At 43.7% G+C, this 20,615-nt stretch overlaps 1 protein-coding gene across 7 annotated transcripts in view; it reads right to left on the reverse strand.

Moving 5' to 3' along the window:
- ARHGAP44 (Rho GTPase activating protein 44) overlaps positions 1-20,615 on the reverse strand; it is a 169,898-nt gene that overhangs the window by 15,056 nt on the left and 134,227 nt on the right. For 3 of the 7 annotated variants that reach the window (XM_081270537.1, XM_081270533.1, XM_081270534.1), the window contains exons 11-18: positions 18,778-18,889; positions 18,292-18,373; positions 13,725-13,805; positions 10,061-10,174; positions 9,324-9,415; positions 7,522-7,702; positions 1,345-1,362; positions 316-531 (exon numbers count right to left, since the gene is read on the reverse strand). In XM_081270537.1, the coding sequence (XP_081126663.1) occupies positions 316-531; positions 1,345-1,362; positions 7,522-7,702; positions 9,324-9,415; positions 10,061-10,174; positions 13,725-13,805; positions 18,292-18,373; positions 18,778-18,889 (896 nt within the window). The remainder of the gene's footprint in view (positions 1-315; positions 532-1,344; positions 1,363-7,521; positions 7,703-9,323; positions 9,416-10,060; positions 10,175-13,724; positions 13,806-18,291; positions 18,374-18,777; positions 18,890-20,615) is intronic. The other 4 variants (XM_081270538.1, XM_081270535.1, XM_081270539.1 and 1 more) reach the window with 2 other exon arrangements.

A 20,615-nucleotide genomic window follows, 5' to 3' on the forward strand; every position in this document is an offset into this window, starting at 1 on the left:
AAGAAGAAAATTATAAAGGCACAGGAAGGGGAAGTGGAGAGCTAAGGAACATAATTCCTCACACTGCCTTAGCAAGCTGCCACCTTCTATGTTTGCTTGGGGATGCCATTCTTGGAAAGTCTGGACTAGATGGAAAGCCAAGGAGCTGTGGATGGCTGATCTCGTGCCAGCAGGAAGCAGAAAGCCAAACGTGAATGCTGAGAAATGATGGTGGGGATGTCAAATCCAAGAGGCGTCAAGTGTGCTGCGGCAAGCCCAGACACTCTCTGCTCAGGCCAACCAGCACCCCCCCAGACAGCAGTAGCAGGCGCTTACCTGGCGCGCTCAGGCACGGGCTGCAGGCCGGATGGAGAGAGCGCAGGAGCTGCGGGACTGTCGGGCACCTGCTCCGGTAGGGGCGATGGCAGAGGCGCAGCAAGCTCTGCGGGCGGGGCGGGAGGCTGCATGGAGGGCGGGGCGCAGGATGCTTTCCGACCAGCTGAGGAGCCTCTTCGAGCCACCCAAGATGTATCCATGACCCTCACACCCATGCTGGCGAGGGATACAAAGATACCTGCTTACCCACGCGTGACAGGTGACAGGCTCCCTCCCCCACGAAACGGAGACATTCAAGCAGGTCCGTGTTAGGAGAAGAGCAGCACAGCCTTAGCACCCTCCTGGGCCTGGGAAGCGATGCGCAGCGGTAGGGGAATGGCCAGCAACGCTCCAAGCGCCCAGGCTGCTGGGGGCCAGCGAAGATGCAGCCCCTGCGGCCCACGCTTGGCAGGAGCAGCCCTCCCACAGTGGCAAGGCTGCAGCAGGGCACAGTCAGCAGCTTGGGAGTTGACGAGCCGTATGTCAACCCTCTGCCAAAGCCAGCTGTCCTTGAGATAATGGGCCAACAAGCTCCCTGGGTGTGGAATCCAAGCTGTTCTCAGAGCACAATGTGGCCTAACTGGGGTGGGTGGGGGGGGAGGATGTCCACTTCCCCCAAATGGGAGAAGGAGGTGGGTGGGGCAAGGACAGAGAGCACCAGACTAGAACACTGAACCAACCAGCAGGAGACATCTAAATAGTCTTCTGTTTGTAATGTGGGATTTGGCCCCTGATCCACCACTGCTGTGCACCTGGCCACATCACAACCTCTGCAGGCCACACCTGCTTGCCTACATAGGGGGGAAGGGGCTGCTCATGCCTATGGTCCTTCCAGGCTTTGAGTCTATTTTAATGATGGGCACACAGCTTCAAGTAAGTCGGCCAAGCAACCAAACAGTGGCACATTCACCTTCTCACAGAGCTCACTACAACACAGTTGGCTTAGTTTGAAATTGAACTTGGCCTTGTAGCTACCAGAGGATACTGTACCTTTGGATTTTCCTAAGGCTGCAGGGACAGAAACATACAGATATTAGTGTCAACAAATCTACACCTTCCTTTGGATATAAGGGTTGTCTTTCTGCAAGAGGGGGGAGGTCTCTTGGTCTCTTGCCAAGGTCAGGGTTTTGGGAGGGGTTTTTATTGTGCCATTACATCATTACAATTTGCTTGGTCAAAGTGATTTTACTGTTTGTAGAGGTGAAAACCACATAGGTGAATAAAGAGAGCAGCCAAGAGTCAATATTACTGAGGGATGAGAAGAAGTCATAATGAAAAAAGAAATTGGTACAAGTAGTCATGTGCCCTCTTCTGGGTCCTATGGACTTGAAAGGAGGTTGGTTCTCATTGGACAACTGGTCCTATGATTCTTAGACAAGGGACTTATTGACTCAGGTAAAAGCTCACATTTTTAGTAGAAAGGGAGAAAACACTCTCCATGCCTGCATTTGTCTCTAGTATTTATATGCACAGTGGGGTGGTGGTACCAGGGCTATATGTGCTTACATTAGCCTCACTCTACCAAATGGTCATCTGCACTGGTCAGAAGCACCAAGGTAAAATCTTGCTCATGTAAAATGGTCATATTTACCTCGACACAGTGTTAAAAACAAAAAGTTCAAAGATTGGATGTAGCAGATGGGATTTGGGTCATTTAAGGACATGTATCTAGGATGGACCTGCAGTGAGGGACGCAGGGGAGAAGGGATGCTCAACCAAGCACACCTGGGATGGGGAGAGATTCTTGACACACTTCCTCCCAAGGATCACCAGAGACCCTTTTACATTTTATACATACAGATGTACACTTAGTTGACACTTTTCATTTCCCCTGGATTCCTTAAAATGGATGGGGTGTAGGAGGGATGTCTTTTTCCAGGATCCACTAGCTTTCAAGTCATTTGGGTTATAAGTACCTTCTGTAAGCTTTCCAGAAACCCTCTTGGAGGCTACTCAAGTTTCTGGGCCACAGCCCCATGTTTGACCCCCTTATATTTAAAGTGGGTTGTGGGGGATTATCAACCTATGCTTTCTGGGCTTCAGAATTTATCAGGATGAAAAGAGTAAAAGATTTACTCTTTCACTTGGGGAAAAAAGAGCTAGTAACACTTAGCTGCAATGGTCAGTAAGGATGGCAGGAGTCTGTGATGTGTCCTATGGTGACCAGCAAAAAGAACCCTGAAAGATGCAAATCCCACCCTATCTTCTCTTCCTTGCCCTATTCCACTCTGCTTGGAAAGATCATTCCCATGGATTGGGGGGAGGGTCAGGATCAGGACTGGTGAGGGGATGCCTTCTATTTCCAATGGCATCTTACATCCTCAACTCCAGGCTACCAAGAGAAGGAGCAGCTTGGGCATGGGGTGGGTGGGTACCAACGGAACCCTGCTAACTATCACTGGGAAAGGTCAGCAGCTGAGAAACATGAGCTGCATGTATTCTTTTGCCTTTACAAAGAGGTTGCTGTCTTGTAAGTAATCACCACCCTGACAGCTGAAACCATTCTCTTACGGACGACAGCACCGCATGCTCACGGTGAACATGCGTCCAATGTTCACTGACATTTTCGGTGACATAAATCTTTACGGAGCAGGCCAATCACACAGGCAGCAGCAGATACACATTTAGAGGCCTAAGTTTATTTACCTGTAGAAGCACAGTGGTATACTGAGATGTCTGAATGTCTAAATAAAACTCAGCTCAGAGACAGGAATTACAAAATTGGTCAGTATGCTGCCAAGGAGGGGAACCTGCTCACAAATTGGGAAACTCAATGAGAAGGTTGTATCAAGAATTCACAAGTTTCTATTCATTATTGAATTAAATAAAGAAGCTACAATAGCCAGGCTCAAGGAGCTGCTTGTGAATTTTTTGGTTTTGTTTTAATACTGAGGTTTGAACCCAGGTCACTTCACCGCTGAGCAAACTCTCCACGGTCTTTTTGTTTTTTTCTTATGACACAGTGTCTCACTAAGTTGCTGAGACTGGTCTCAAACTTAGGATCCTCCTGCCTCAGCCTCCCAAGTCACTGGGATTACAGGCATGCGTCACTATGCCCGGCTTGTGTTTCTTAGGAGACAACAAATGGAAGAGGAATGAATACAAGAACAACTGACTTTGGTAGACGCTGCTGCATGGAGACCTCAAGTCATTCTAGAGGTCAAGACTTCCCATGGCCTGCTGCTTCTGGTGAAAACTGAGTGACTCAGCTTCATAAGTGAAGTTGAATCAAGGTGAAAGCAGGGAGCCAGGGGCTGAGAAGAACCTCTAAGAAGCAAAGGTCTTGGAAGTCAATGAGCAGGAGGCACAAGGCAGAGTCCAGGAGCCACCCTCCGGGTAAGTGGCTTTTCTGGCTCTTCTGTGCCAGCAAGGTGACAGGGGTGGAGGGCTTGCAGAATCAGGGCAGGTGAGCCTGAGAGGCTGTCTTCACTGCTCTTTTTTACAGTAAGAAGGTTAGGGACGAGGAATCTAGAGTTGTCACCTGCCTTCAGGGAGCATGTTACATGACAAGTCTTCAGGCAGCCCCACTACAGTATAATCCTCGCTGCTTCACTCCTCCCTGCCCATCGGCATCTTATGTTTCTAAGAGGTCTGCCATAACCCACACTTTTGTATTTTTCATGAAATTCTAATAAGGAATACATTCTGAAATGTCCTCAACTTCTAGGCCCAATTAAGAGACTCACTGACACAACAGAGCTCTCATCTACAGAATAAGGCAAATACTTTCCTCCCAGCTTCCAGCATTTTCAAGAAGGCCATTATCAATATTGAATGCTAAGATAAATTTAGCATGTACTTGCACTATTACCTGGTGGCAGAAGCTGAACGTAGATATAATAGGTCCCAGGATTATTATATTATAGTAACTATGATGTATCCCCTCACAGTTCTGGAGGCTAGAAGTCCAGAACCAGTACTTCTAAGGTCAACTGAGGGGTCGGCAATGCTGTGTTCTCTCCAGGGGTCCAGAGAATCCCCCTGTGCCTCATTGAGCTAATGGTGGCTGCTGATTTTTCTTGGCTTGTGACTACCATCTTCAAATCTCTCTGTTCCATTTTCAAATCTCCTCTGTGTAGTATAGTGAAATCTACCCTGTCTCCTTCCTCTAAAGATGCACGTTATGTCACGTAGGGCACAGGGTAATCCAGAGTAATCTCCTTATTTCAACATCCTATTTTTATTATTATTTTTAATGTTTATTTATTTATTTTTTTTTGTACCAGGGATTGAACCCAGGGACTATCACAATGAGGTCTATCACAATGATGAGAATATGTATGCGAGTGCCTGAATCTGATCCTGTGATTTGCTCCAGAAACTCAGCGTCCTGTGTCATCATGAACCAGAAAGGCACCAGGAACAAAGCTCTAAGTCACGAGGGGAGCAAACTACCTTATATGATATCTAGGATGTAGAAGCCATTAGTCCATTGGCATTGCTGCAGAACTTACCATTTCTATAACACTTCTATCAGGTTTATCTGTCCAGAATTTTCTTCTGTTTTTTTTTTTTTTTTAAAGTAACAGTTCTATTTTTTTCTTTACCTTTTTTTGGTAATTGTTCCATTTTCTTAAAGTAACATTTTTATTGATATATAACTTATATATATCAATATATAATTTATATAATTATATATGTATTTTACGTGTGTGTGTGTGTAATTTTCTTTTTTTAACCTGGCCAAAAAACCTCCATACTATGAGCTTTCATTAGTCAGTGTTTCAATGGATAGTTTGAAGACTTCAGGATGTAGATTTTAAAATCTCAGAAATGAGGAGAAATATGGAGGATTTCCCTAACATTGCTAAGACAAGAACTCAACCGATGTAAATTTTTTTCTTCTCCCCTAAAAAAACTTATAATTTGGGATTTTTTTGTTCTCTGAAAGCCAGGTTAGAACTGATCACCAAAAGTTCACTGCATCTTAAAGCACACATAGTCATGTGCTGCTGAACGGCAGTACATGTTCTGAGAACTGTTGTCATTGAGTGATTCCACTGTTGTGCGACTGGAGTGTACTTACACAAACTAATATGGTATGATGTCTCTGGGTGAAATGCATGTCACACATGTGGTCCATCGTAGACCAAATATCATTATGTGGCACACAATGGTATGTTGAGGCTTAGCCTCCATCAGTTCTTTGAGGGTTCCCTAAACCAGGAAGATCTCCATCTCATGTGAAATACAAATTTCAAAGTATACACAATATATTCTATTTCATGTAGAACAATAATTTATATAGTGCATCTCCTAGACCTTCTGAGTAGATAGTGGCAATTACAACTTTAGATCATAATGGCGCACGGAAGGGACATCTCATTTACAAAGTCCTGAAATAAGAGGATTTTGTTAATGCTTTTGCATTTGCCCATGTCTGTAGGGGGCCAATGGTACTTGACTATCCTAGTGATTCTGCTAACTCCCTTGTCGAAGACATGTGAATTACTTTTTAGGGAAAATGGAGAGAATCAGAACAGATCTGGCAAGACACAGTAGTCCATGTTGATGCAGAAACACCCAGGACCAAATCGGAGGTATTCTCTATACCCCTGCCCAGACAAGCACTGACCCTCAAAAGGGCAGCCCCTAGCCCCTCGGCGTAGTAAATGTCATGAAGGAACTGAATTACTACTCAGAATGAGATTTAAAAATAAATTCCAGTGCATTGTCTAATTCTCTGCCTCTGCTTCTCCCAGATTCTAATTTCACTCCTTTTTATGGGTTGAAGAAGTTTTTCTTTCCTTCCTTGAATGTTTAAGAACTTGATCTCTCCCTACTAACCAGAGAACAATAAACTACAGCAATGTGCACAGAAACAGCCCCCACTGCCTCACACATACAGGTCACTGATCAGCAAGGTAACACTGGCCACCCTCAAGATCCCACCAGGACACAGGCTTGGGTCTCCTCTACAACTCTAGTCCCCAGTGCCAACTCTCATTTGGAATAAATAGGAGTGAAAAGGGAAACCCCCACACTTCTAGGATTTTCACCCCTCCCTCCTAATCCCTTTGGGCCATTTGCCTTTCAAACAGATCTTTCTGGGTACCTGGTAGTTGATCAGAAAGGGGAATGTTTGCTGTTTTATCTGAATTTCTGTTACTCTCATTCAGTGCTTTATGCTCCCATGTATCCTGAAGGAGCAGTTACTAAATTTTATTTTGTGGTGGTGATTTTAAATTCCCAGCCAAAGTTCACTCATTGGACCTGCTTGACCAAGCCAGGCAACCCATTCCTTCTGCATCAAGGATGCCCTACGGATTCTCATCCAGCCACAGACTTCGGTTGCCAAGGCAGAGCTAGTACTTCCCATGACTCATCAGAGCTTGTTACAAAACCTACTTCTGCCCATCTTACTTGCTACGAGAATCATATCATCTAGTCAAATATTATGTAAACTCATTTAATATGAGTGTAAAAAGGGTTGTTCCTGTGCACTCTCACACATGAAGCTGGGTGCATTAATGAGTCTATTAAGGACTGCACTGAAGTAAGATAGGTGTCAAATATAAAAGACAGGGGGAAAAAAATCTCAAAAACCTATAAAAATTTTACGCTTGGAATGCACCAAATTTTAGGTTTTCTCTCTAAAGAGATTGAAACTGGAAATGTTAAATTATGCATTAAAGGCATTATTTATGCAAGGATGTTTCTGAAGAGTGTAACTGAGCAAATCTACAAACAAAGTAAAGCCACAAAAGAGTCAAGAAGTGATATACATTTACACATTTTTTTTTCTTTTTCTGGTGCTGGGAATGGAACCCAGGACTTCACACATGCAAATAAGTACATGCTCTTCCACTGAACTAAACCCTCAGCTCCACATTTACACACTTTTGAGTTAAAATGAAATACTTATGTATTTTTAAAAATTATCCTTATTGACCAACTTTAATTTCTTTGATGAGAACTAATCAATACTGATCACAATTGTCAGCTAAGAAAGCTATACTTAACTCTGGCCCCAAGGGAGGCAAGCCAGAGAGACCCATTCCAGATAGCGCAGTTTCAAGAATGAGGTCAGGGTTCAGTTGCTACCGATCACCAAGATGTGGTAGTAAGTGCAACTTCCTATGTCAATCCTGTTTCTTTCCTTACCTTTCACTCCCTCCCCGCAACTCTCCCAATCCCTAAGACTGAAAAAAGGACACAGCTTCATACCCATCCTTTTTGTAAAACTCCAGCATCATATTATCCGTGGCGACACTGAGGGGCCGGCGGGCCTGCTCGGGCTGGCGCCGGTCAGCGGGGTCCATGTCTGGGGAGGGCATTGAACTATAGTTGGCATTATGGTTCACGTGCACCGGACTCCCATAATTGCCTGTAATGTTGAACTCTATCTCTGCAGGGAAGAGAGAATTGGTATACTCACCTTAATAATATCATTTATCCTATTAATAGGACAAAGAAGAGAATACATGTGGTCACGTAGACTGGCATTTAATAAAGAAAAAAAGTCCATTTGTGTTTTTTTCAAAATCCAACAAAACTTAATACAATAGAAGCCCTTGGATACTTTCTCAAAAAGACAAAATCAACTTAGTCAAACATCATGCTTTAGAGCAGTCCTAATGTAATCAGGAAAACAGCAACATCCACCCTGGCTATTTTTATTTAATATTATATGAGAAGTGCTAGCCATTGAAATTGGTCATGAAAAAAAAAAGTCAATGTTAAGATTTGTAAATGATAATATAGTCCTACTATAAAACTGAACAGGATACATTTTTTTTTTAAAGTTAGAAATGGGAAGAATTTTCATTGAGGTATTTGTTGGTTCCCAAAGAGATACATTTTTTTTTTTTTTTTTTTTGGTCAGTGGGAATGGATTTGCTCTGCTCAATTCTGCCTGTCCATGATGTAATGAATCAGCTTATCTACAGCACATGAAGAATTATTGCCTTCAACTCTTATTTCCTTTTTTTCTTTATCTTCGCTTCCTAGCCTCACCTAGCTTTGTGCCATCAATAGAGCTCTCAGATCAGCCACTCAAACACGGTCAGCAGAAGAAAGATGGCCAAACTTCTTTGATTTCCTCTGAGGACTAGAGGAGTTCACCTTTGCTTGAGTTAGTGGATGTTGCTGCATAGCTAGAAGCATCCTTCTAATATTTACTACCCCTAATGTCACAGCATCAGTTTTTTTTTCCCTCAGTAAACACTACATTTAACGTAACCATTGCTCTCTCTTTAAAACTATCACCACTGCTAGATACGGTGACGAATACCTTAATCCCAGTGACTTGGGAGGCTGAGGCAGAGCTTGGGCAACACAGTGACTCTGTCTCAAAATAAAAAATAAAAATGGGCTGAGGATGTGGCTCAGTAGTACAGCACCATTGGGTTCAACCCCCAGTACCAAAAACAAACAAAAACAAAAATATCAGTCAAAGCTGAAAGACATGTACTTAGGCAACGATGCTTCCATGGCTCAGGGCATGTCTTAAATCCCCTCTTAGAAAGCTGCCTTGAGAATCTAATTTTGAATTAGGTCAAAAAAAATCTGCCTTTGTACATGCTAAGGGGCAACTCAAAGGGTACAACTTAGGGCAATGAAAGGGCAATACCCAGATGATCTGTGAGCCCTGAGGGTTTGGAGAAAAGGATTTCTCTCCTCTTTCTGCAACCGGCAGGCCATGATTCACAGACCTGAAGGAACCATGGTATGAAACCAATAGAATCCATAGACCTCGTTGGCACCCACAGCAGACACATTCATGCCAGAACATCCCTCAGCATGGATAAGAGAACAGGAAGCTGCTATGACAGTACCAATACTGGGGTGTGTGTGTGTGTGTGTGTGTGTGTGTGTGTGTGTGTGTGTGTGTGTTGTGTGTGCAAAGATTAAAAGCAAAACCAACAAAAGCCCTGGGGGCTATGGTCCTTAGTTTCAAAGAGTTCTGAACTCACAGTGATCTCCCTGCTCCCCTCCTCTGATCCCCCCCACCCAATGCCGCCACGTACCCCCAGGGAAGAACCAGTCTGCGTGCTGGATGATGGGCTCGATGATCCCAACAATCTGCAGCGAAACTGTGGTCATCATCTCAGTGATGTTTCTGCAAGCACAGAGCAAAGGAGGGCAGGATGGGGTCACCAGCCAAGGCAGGATAAAGGGATCCTTGGTCCTCTAGCTATTGAGCCCAGGAAGGGATCCTGGACTGTAACCTTGCAGGTCTAGGTTTGTGAGCTGGCTTTCTCTCTGGAAGGACATTTCACCTTTCTGAATGGGGACAACCACAGGTAAATGAATAGCACCCATGAAGGCACTTTTAGCATAAGGTACAGTTCTCATCACTGCCGAGTTCCTCCTCTTTCCAACTCTGAGGTCTCCTTGGAGACAACCCTCCATCCCTCTGAATCTTGATGCTGGGAGGAAGTATCCTCTTAGGACAGAGTCCAGAGTGCCTGAGAGACTTTGCCTTGCCTGGTGCCATCATGTACCTTGTCTTCTCTCTCTTCACGCTGACGCTGACCTGGGTTAACTTGGAGAAGACCCTTCCTTCAGACCCACAGCTCTGAGACCATCAGTGAGAGAGGTCTGCAGAACTCTGTGCATTCCCCCATAGAGGGAGTGGGCTGTGACAGAATGAGGACTTGAAATATCAATGAGGCTGGTGATGATCCAGGGTCTTGGGAATGCCCCTGCATGCCCCCTTGCATCCCTGCCACACTGCCCACAGAGCTCCCCTCCCTTCACTCACCCTTCCGCTTGCGGCCAGAGGAGGTTGGGTCCTAAGACAATCGCCATGTTACTGGGAGTCATCTTGTTTATATCTTGATATTCTGACAGCTTCGATAAGAATTTGATCAAGTATCTGAAAAGAAATGAGAAGGGCCACGTTTAACTAGGGCTCCACACCAGACAGGTGTGCCGACACTTCTCTCCAGTAGCACATCTTACTGACAGCGAGACTCATATATCCTGCAGTATAATGAAGACATATCATGCATCAGGAAATGAGAAATCTGTATTCTCTTTGCAAAAACAAGACAGACTCGGATCTTACTCGGCAAGATGCTAAACATCTGCTTCAATGAACACTGGACAGAAAAAACTCTCCATCTTTCCTTCTGACTGAGAGATGGTGTCTTCTGCAATTACCCTTAGTCAAGCTTTCTGGAAAGATCCAATGAGGAAAATAATGAACACAGGCTTAGCACGTGATCCAGCAATTCCACTCCCAGGGGTATATCCAAGAGAAGTATGTCAACACATAAACTGGTAGATGAATGCTCAGAGCAGCACTATTCACAATAGCCAAAAAGTGAAAACCAACCATAGGTTCATCAAGGGATGAAGAGATAAATATGGAATGTTATGCAGCCATAAAAAAGAATAAAGAACTGACATATCTCACTACATGAATGAACTGTGAACACATTATAAGTGAAAGAAAGTCGGATATAGAAGCCTACATTATGATATCTATAATATGTACTATCCAGAATATGCAAATCTATAGACCCAGAAAGTAGATCAGTAGTTGCCAGGCCCTGGGTTGGGGAGTGGGAAGATGAAAAGCTAATAAGAACTGGGTTTTTTTTATGGGGTGGTAAAAAAAATCTCTAAAATTAATATTGATAGTTGCAGAACTCTTTGAATGCACTAAAAAACTAAACATGGCACACTTTAAAAGGTACAGTGATGTGTGAATACATTTCAGTAAAGATATTGTTTTTTAAAAATAAGAAATTATAGCAATGAGGGTCTCCCTTCATTTCCATGCAATTTCCCTTTTCTCTCCCTTTCCCTCCCATCTCATGTCTCTGTTTAATGTTAATCTTTTCTTCCTGCTCTTCCTCCCTGCTCTGTTCATAGTTGCTCTCATTATATCAAAGAAGACATTTGGTATTTGTCTTTTAGGGATTGGCTAGCTTCACTAAGCATAATCTATACAAAATTACATATAAGAGGTTGTGAGGGGAATGGGAAAATAAACAAGGAGAGAAATGAATTACAGTAGATGGGGTAGAGAGAGAAGATGGGAGGGGAGGGGAGGGGGGATAGTAGAGGATAGGAAAGGTAGCAGAATACAACAATTACTAACAGGGCATTATGTAAAATTGTGGATGTGTAACCGACGTGATTCTGCAATCTGCATTTTGGGTAAAATTGGGGGTTCATAATCCACTTCAATCTAATGTATGAAATATGATATGTCAAGAGCTTTGTAATGTTGTGAACAACCAATAAAAAAAATAAAATTAAAAAAAAAGAAAGTAAAAAAAAAAAAAGAAAAAAAAAAAGAAATTATGCACAAATTCAGCACAACAGAACAGCTCTGGCAAACCACATTAAAACCCCACATTTCCTCCTAGACTCTGGGTTCCAAAAGGCTGTGGTCCTCATCCTGATTTGCTCAGGTCAGAGTGAAGCAACTTCCTTGGAAGTTTTCCACATGTCTTCTGTCAAGAGGACCAGACATGGAGTCCTACCATGCCATCACTATGCTGTCACTGGGCCATGTCCCTCCAAAGTCTCTCCACACCAGGCCTCACGCCCTCCAAGGGGCCACAAACGAAGAGACCAGGACATAGAAAGCTGAGGATCATCAATCCACAGGCTGTGGTCACCAACGAGAGCTAAGTACCAATCTAAATTTTTGATCTTGGGATTTTTTAAATTATAGTAACATACATAACTATTTACCATTTAGACCCATTTGTGGTATATATTTCAGTGGGGTTAAGTAGATTCACACTGATACCAGGTCATCACTACTATCCATCTCCAGAACTCTTTCATTTTCCCAAACCGAAATGGTATCCATTCAACAATAACCTCAGCGTTCAACCCTGCCCCTGGCCCTGGCCGCCATCATTTGACCTAGTGTCTAAGAATTTGACTACCCTAGGTAACTCACATAAGAGGAATCATAAGCCTTTGTCCTCTGGTGCCTGGTTTCTTTCACTTAGCATCAAGACCAAAGATTCATTCATGTTGTAGCAAGAACCAGAATCTCATATCCCTTTGTACGTAGAAGCTATATTTTATTTATCCATTTATCGATCTGTGGACTCTTTGGTTACTTCCACTTTGGACTACTATGGAATCATGCTGCTGTGAACCTGGGTATCCAAATACTAAGTCCTTACTTTCAGTTCTTTTGGGAATATACCGAGAAGTGAAATTGCTGGATCATATGGTAGTTCTATGTTTAATTTTTTTTTTTTGGTCTTAGGGATTAAATTTAGATACACTTAACCACTGAGTCACAGCCCCATCCTTTTCATTTTTCATTTAGAGACAGGGTCTTACTAAGTTGCTTAAGGCCTCATTAAGTTGCTGAGATTGGCCTTGAACAATCCTCCTGCTTCAGCCTCCTGACTGCATCAACCATGCCCAGCATGTATGTTTAATTTTGAGAAACCACTATTTGATTGCTGGTGAGATTTTTTTATATTAATTTTTTTTTTAGTTGTAGATGGACACAATATCTTTATTTTTATGTGGTGCTGAGGATAGAATCCAGTGCCTCACATGTGCGAGGCAAGCGCTCTACTACTGAGGGACAACCCTATCCCTGCTGGTGGGATTTCTAGCAAGAAAAAAGAGAAATAATTAGGCAGATGGTTGTAGGTGCTGAAGCTGAAAATCTGCATCCAAAGGAGCTCAGAAGAGAGGTGGCAGGCCAGGAGGGGTACTGGCAAGACACTGTGATGAGAAAGCAGAAGCCCGGGGAAGGAGAAAGATCTGCAGCACGGTGAGAAGTCCAGTCCAGGTACTAGCAAGGTGAGAGGCAGAAGTGGAAAACATCTGGGTTGAATGAAAGGTTGAGTGAAAGGTGCATAATACTCTCCTTTGCCTCCTCTTCCTGTGACTAGTTGAAGGACACCTCTGCCTCTGCCAGGTCCAGCACTGGTCAGCTTATAAGTTTCCAGGAACATCTTACCTTTACCATAAGTTCCCAATATCTGAAGCTAGGGTGCAGATTTCTTCACTCCTTGCAAATCAAAGAACTTGAGTGCATTAGACAATAGCTAGTTAGGTAGCCTCCAGCACCATACAGAGGCTGTGAGCCTGTTTCCTTCTCTGCAAAATGGCAATAACTATCCCTGCCTTACCTCACAGGTTGAGGCTTAAAAGAGACCCTGTGTGTCAACAACATACCACAAAAGGCTATGCACACAGGTTACTGTGACTTTTACCCAGGGAACTGCATTTCTGGGACTCAAATAAGCTGATCCTTGTGTCTCCAGTACCCACTTACTGGATTTTTTTAAACTTTTTTATTTAGTTGTAGATGAACACTATATCTTTATTTTATTTATTTATATTTATGTGGTGCTGAGGATCAAACCCAGGGCCTCACGCATGCAAGGTAAGCGATCTACCACTGAGCTACAACTCCAGCCCGCACTTACCGGATGTTGTTATGATTGGCCTTGGGCAGTTTCTCACAAGCATTCCATAGGGCCTGGAGCCTCTTCTCCTGCTCCTGGATACTGAGAAAATGGTAGGAAAAGCCACTGGTTGAGCATGAATCAATGAATCCCCACTGGCAATCATATTAACCAGTCATTCTCATACTGGACAAGAAGGAGCTAACTTCTGTTACTGACCGTAAGAGCAAGGTATTATTATTTAAAATGTTTGCGTATTATTATTTTGCCTTCTATGTTATCCTTCTGTCTTGGCCTGCACTAGTCCAACAAAATTTTCTCTGTATGGTGAATGTATGCCAGGCTGGCAGGTAAGGGCATGGGACAGAGGCCTGAGGCCTGCTGTGGACTATAGGGTTACAGGGTTGTCAGGAGGACACAGAACACCAGTCAGGGAGTCCAGCTCTGCACACTATAGTGGCAGCCTGCCATCCAGTTCAATGCACAGTGAAGTATTTAGATGATGCTACATATTATATTAAGATATTACTGCTTCTTAATTTTCCTGACATCTGGCATATAATAGATCCTTAATAAAATACCTGTAAATAAGGAGATTACATAGACATGAAGAAATCTGACTCTTCAAGATATAACTCAGGGAGTGGATAAGTTCCAATAGCTGAAAAAGATTTTTTTTTTCACTATGCAAAAATGATTTACTCTTAGAATTAAATAAATATGTATTATTTAAAAGATGACTTTTTTTTTTATATAAATCTACATCAAGACCCACATGGTCAGAAAAGCTTTATGCGCCAAGAATCCTTTCTCAAGAAAAGCTGAAAGATAAACAGCAGCAGGGTGAGGCCCAACTCCAATCTGTTGACCTGGAACCCACAGCTGAGCTGTGGCTATCACCTGCACACTTCATTGCTGGGTATTCCAAGGTCCTACTGTTGATTCTGACCAAGGTGAGAAAACTGACTTTCCTCATTTCTGCCTCAAGAAAGAGGCAGGCATTCTCTGCAAGGATCTTGAACCAGGAGACTAGAGTGAAAACTAAAGGTTCCATTCAGAAACTGAAAGGTGACAGAAGATGCATTAAGGAGTTGTCATGGGACTCTAGCCTGGCCAACGTGGGGTTTTGCACGGGAAGGAAGACCCAGCTCCATCCTGTGATCTTGTGCCAACTCCCCAACCTCTGTGAGCCCGTTTCCTCCTCTGTACCAGGTTCACAATAATATTTCGCTCACAGAGCTGCACCAGAGGTCTAAAGAAGAAGCAGTCCAAAGCAGCTGGTCCTGCTGCTGGTTCATGCAAAGTTCGACATCATTGCTAAGTAGCCACCTGCAGGCTCCTGTTGTCACCTCTGTCATTTGCTGAGGAATCTTCATTGGCACCAAACCCCACTCCCTTTTCCGATCTTTGACCTTTTGAAGGTGACAGTTCAGTTCGTGGGAAGCTGCTACTTTAGAGGAGCCTTGAGCACTGGGCCACGGCAGCCCAGACCAAACCAGAAGGAGGTCACTTGTGTTAAGTGCCATGCAAACAGATGGAACTCTGAAAAAGACTAGTTTTTCCAAAAATAGAAGATTCACAACACGCAATCAGAAGAGGCCTCGTTTTCCTCAGCCTGCATGACAAGAAGTCCTCTCTGCTTTAACCCTGTAAGGAATGTCACTTTGAGATAACCAGTCCACTTTTGGTTCTGCTGGACTCCCAGATGCCCCGTCCCTGGCTGACTGTATTTTAGGAATCTGCCTGCAGTCCAATGCCCTGTCAAGGTGGGTCAAGGTTATCCACCCAAGAGCCTTGGGAGCTTTGAAACACAGAACCCAGACGAATGTCACCTGGATCTCCACCGGCATCTTTTAGAAGCTTCCCAGGAGAGTCTGATGCACACAGAGGGTTGGAAACAATCGCTTCAGGCAAAAATGACTTTCTTGAGAAGGTGTGACCTTAAGTGGAAGGCACCATCACCACCAAGAGCCTTCAGCATGACATGTTTATAATCCAGTGTGAACATAAGTTCTTTTTCCCTAGGTTCAAAGACACCGACACTACTTCGGGTCACCGGATCATTCCTATTTCCTAATGGAGATCCATCTTTGCGAATGAGGTAAGAAGTGGAGCATCTCGGGTAGGCGGCGATGAGCTGAGCTAGCCTCCCTTTCTCTAGCTTCACGTCATCCAGATCTCTTGGATATTTCATGATTTAAAAAAAAACAAGGGGATGGTTTTCAGCAAATGGTATGTTGTCACTTGACTTCTTCCTGGGACCAGTCTTTCTTTCGAGAGACATAAAATAGGTAAGTGGATGGACCCTGGAACTGGACTCCATGGATTCAAATTCTCATTCTGCCATACATTAGCTGGCAAGTAGCCTGCTGCTATGTACCTATTCTATACCTCAAATTCCTCATCTGTAAATTGGGGGACATAGCACAAACCACTTAATAAGAATTTCTGTGAAATTTAAGGAACGTAAAAATGTATAATGAGTTTAGTGTAAAGTTAAACCTCTAGTAAGCTCTGAAAAAAAATGATGCCTCTTATTATAACTAGTATCCTCACAGAGTCCAACACTTGGTCTTCACAATAAGAGTACCACAGATGTGGCCAGCCTTTTACAATGCATTAAAAAATACACTTGTTGGGGGCTGAGGATATAGCTCAGTTGGTAGAGTGCTTGCCTTGCATGCACAAGGCCCTGGTTTCAATCCCCAGCACCACCAAAAAAAAAAAAAAAAAAAAGAAAAAAAAATACACTGTGTCACTTGATTGAAGCGAGCTTCCTCTGGCTCTGCACATACAAGCCTGGCTTCACTTCCAGATTCACTGGGTCTCTTTTGGCCCTCAGTTCATTAAGAAGTAGAAGCATCAATGATTAATGTTGGAGGTGATGGTTATACTCATTACCTGGATTTCATCATTGTATGATATATACATGGATTAAAACATCATCTTATATTCTATAAACCTATACAATTGTGTGTCAGATATTTTTAAAAAAGATCCATCAGAGGGGGTGGGGGGAAGAGGGAGTATGTGTGGAAGGGGGAGGTGCATCAGTTTCAGATACACACACCAGATTCTTTCTAACAGAAGACCCAGGCTGCCCTTGAGACTAAGTCCCAAAACCAGAGATCTCAAGACACCATTTCCAATCATGGTCACCTTGCTAGGAGAGCTATTTGCTCCAGACTGCTCTCATACAATACTCTTCTTTTCTGTCTTCTGACTGCACAACCTTTACCATTTTCTCCACCACTTTTCCTCCCGTGCCAATTCTCAACAGTGTTTACTTGAGACGTTGTTTTTGTGTACCTAGAATTGAACCGCAGACTGCTTTATCACTAAGCCACATCTCCAGCTTTTAAAAATATTTTATTAGAGACAGGGTCTCTCTGAGTTTCTCAGGGCCTCACTAGGTTGCTGAGGCTGGCTTTGAACCTGAGATGCTTCTGCCGTAGCCTTCTGAGCTGCTGGGATTTCAGGTGTGCGCCACCACACCTAGCTTGAGACAGCTCATATAGCCAAAGAGAACATGTAACATCCTAATGCAGCAATAAACCAAGGAAAGAATGCAAGAATCAAGAAGCAAAGCTACACTGAGAAGCTGCAGTGTGTGACCTGGTGGGGGCCCTGCCCCTGCTCCTTGCTGAGGCCTGCTCCCTCAGGCTTATGCTCAGGAGACAGCATCCACTACCCTCTTGTTCTGCCTTTTTATTATTAGTTATTGGTGCAATATTCCTATCACAGATGAGGGCAAAGACTGCCACGGTCACTCTAGTGTCCTACCGCACTCTTAGCAGCGGTCACTGCCATTGCCCGAGCGAGCCCTTCCAGAACCTTCTTTAGTGCACGTCCACATATATCGAGCCATACCTGAAATTCTACCATTTGAGTGTGTTGGATATTTGTTTTTTTAGAATAGAATATCAGATGGTATTCTCATTAACTTGCTTTACTCCACTCAACAATAAATCTCCATACATTTTCATATCAGCATAAATAGCTCTGCCTAATGGCTTCAGAAAATGCATACCATAGTTTATTTAGTCAGGACTCCCACCTCCATGGCCCACTAAATCTTTAATTAACTTTCAGGCTTCTGTTATCCCAAATTATGCTGCAGTCAACATCCTTGTACATGCCTCTTTGGAAAATGTCTTCATGATGGATTTGAAATGAAATTTCCAGATCCCAGGTTACATGCTTCCCTATCTTCAATAAACATAGCCATCTTTCAGTATTCCTGGGTTCAAGATCCATGCAGTCAATTAGCCGTGGACCATGTACTTTGCAGTTAGGGCTATGATGGTTGCCACCTGCATGAACGTACACAGACTTTTCCCCTTGTTTACTGCCTAAACAAGACGGTAATAAAAAATATTACACAGTTCTTACATTTTATTAGGTATTGTAAGTAATCTAGAAGTGATTTAAAGTCTACAAGATGAAGTACGCTGGGTTATATGCAATTATTAAGTCATTTTACATAAAGGACTTTGAGCCTCTGGGGACCCAGATCTTGAGCATAGACACCAAGGGATGACTGTACATCCCCATAAACTCTGAAGACGGTGCCACAGAAGGTACTCACTTGGACGCCTGGATCCACTCGTCATAGAGTTCAAAGGTCATGAGTGGTTCTGGCAACTCTCGGAGGTAAGATTTCAAAGCTCCTGAGTGTAGATACAATAATGACAATGAGCCGTTGTGACTGGCAGCCTGCGGTACCCATGTGGGTTGTCTCTGGAGACCAGCTCCCTGACCAACACAAGACCACACAGAGGCTACTCACACGAACAGACCCAGGGCTCTGGTAGGGGGACCTGGGCTGACAGTCGCATTGTCCCCCTTACTTCCCACATCACTACATCTTCTCTTGGAACAGTAGGAGGCCCTCCTTCAAGGGGCCAGAGCAACCAGCCCTGAAACTGGGCCCTGAGTGGACACATGTGAATGAAGCCTATTGGAAAGGCCTGGGCTGGAGTATCCTCGACATGTAACCACACCCTCTGCATGTTCACCCCTTCCCTATGTAGCCTTGCCGAGAGCATCCTGCCAACAGGCTGTGGGTGCCCACCTGCAATGGCATGGGGGTCTGCCGAGTACTCCTGCACATCCACCACACAGCAGTCCAGCGCGGCTTTCAGCTTCTTCAGCTTGGAGGCAGAGGGAGCTACTCGGAAGAGTCCCTACGTACAGGACAGAGGGTTAGCGGACAGTTGGCAACTCAAAGGTACAAGAGCAAAACCTCCAAGGTACATTCTTCTAACACCAGCTTCCCATATTGTTTCTGCCCCCTTTTCTTAGGTCTCCTCCTGCAGACGTAGGCAACTTGAGAGTAGGGACTGGGTCTAACTTTACACTGTGCTGTTTTCCTGCCTGATATCAGGGTGGCTCATAATACCGATTCGGGAAGTATCCATTGGCCAATAGAACCCTGAACACTCAAACTGTTGTTCCTGTACGCTTAAGATACGTCCTAGGATAGCTATTTGCTCCTAGGTCAGACGTGGAGATCTAACAAGTGGGATGAGAAAAGGTCTATGAGGGGTGTGGGTGAATGTGCACACACACGAGGAGCAAGTCCTCAGAGGAAGGGCAGACTGGGGACAGGGTATGATGGAGCCTCCACGTTCCATTATTAGCATTACTTTGGCATTACCATCACTTTGTTCAAATGAGCCTCTGCACATTGTAGAGCAAAGCAAGCCAGGCATGGAAAGAAGAGAACAGAGTGTGTGGAAGAGAAGACAAATGCTGGTCAGCACTGAAAAGGAAGCACCAAGTGCCAGGTGAGTTAGACAGGAAGCCCTGGTGGTTTCTGTGTCAACTTGTTAACTTCGTGCATTTTTATAATATTATTATTATTATTATTATTATTATTATTATTATTAGGGTACTGGGGATTGAACCCAGGAATGTTTTACCACTAAGTCATATCCCCAGCCCGTTTTATTTCAACACAGGGTCTCCTTCAGTTGCTGAGAGTCTCACTGAGTTGCTGAGGCTGGCCTCAAACTTTTGATCTTCCTGCCTCAGCCCCCTGAGCTGCTAGGATCATAGGCATGTACCACTGCTCCTAAGAGCTTCCTCCATTCTGTGACCTAAATACAGGCTGAGAAACAAGCTGGCAGAATGAGGCTGTTTGCTCCTTCAAACTTTTATGGTCACTCAGATTTCCAGATTCCTTTAGAAGAAAATGTTCAGTCTGAAATACTGAGTTTCTGGCCTACTAAGATGGCTAACTCCCTTCCTAGTGGAGGTTGTGACAGATAAATCAGCGTTCAAGTCTCTTTGGCATGTATGTGAGGAGGCTATGCAATGTGTCCATAAGGCTACTATGACCAAGAGACCAAGCTATAAAATATACTTAAGGAGAGGTTTAGACTCTCACAACACTATGCCATAGCCATGTGAGAAGAGCTAGCAGTACTTGGTGGTAGACAGTGTTACATACAGTAACCCTCCGTTATCTGCAACTTCTCTTTCAATAAGTTTCAGTTATCCTTGGTCAACTTCAGTCTGGAAATACTAAGTGGAAAATTACAGAAATAAATAACTCATTTCTATAATTTAAATAGCTTATTATGATATATTGTTACAAGTGTTCTAGTATATTATTGTTGCTGCTAATCTCTTACTATATATACCTAATGTATAAATCTAAAGTATTTATGTATAGCAAAAAAAAAACCAAAAAACTAGTAGTGTATACAGAGTTCGGTAATAGTTTTGGGCATCCACTTGGGGTCTGGAACATATGCCCTGTGGATAAGGTGGATGAGTGCCTAAGACTTCAGATATTTGCATAACTGCGAGAGGAGACTGCCCCATTAAGGGAAGCGTTATTAAGATACCTAGCGGGGCTGGGGTTATGGCTCAGTGGTAGAGCACTTGCCTAGCACATGTGAGGCA

The sequence above is a fragment of the Spermophilus citellus genome (assembly GCF_964194105.1).
Source record: "Spermophilus citellus genome assembly, chromosome: 17".
Lineage (NCBI taxonomy): Eukaryota > Metazoa > Chordata > Mammalia > Rodentia > Sciuridae > Spermophilus > Spermophilus citellus.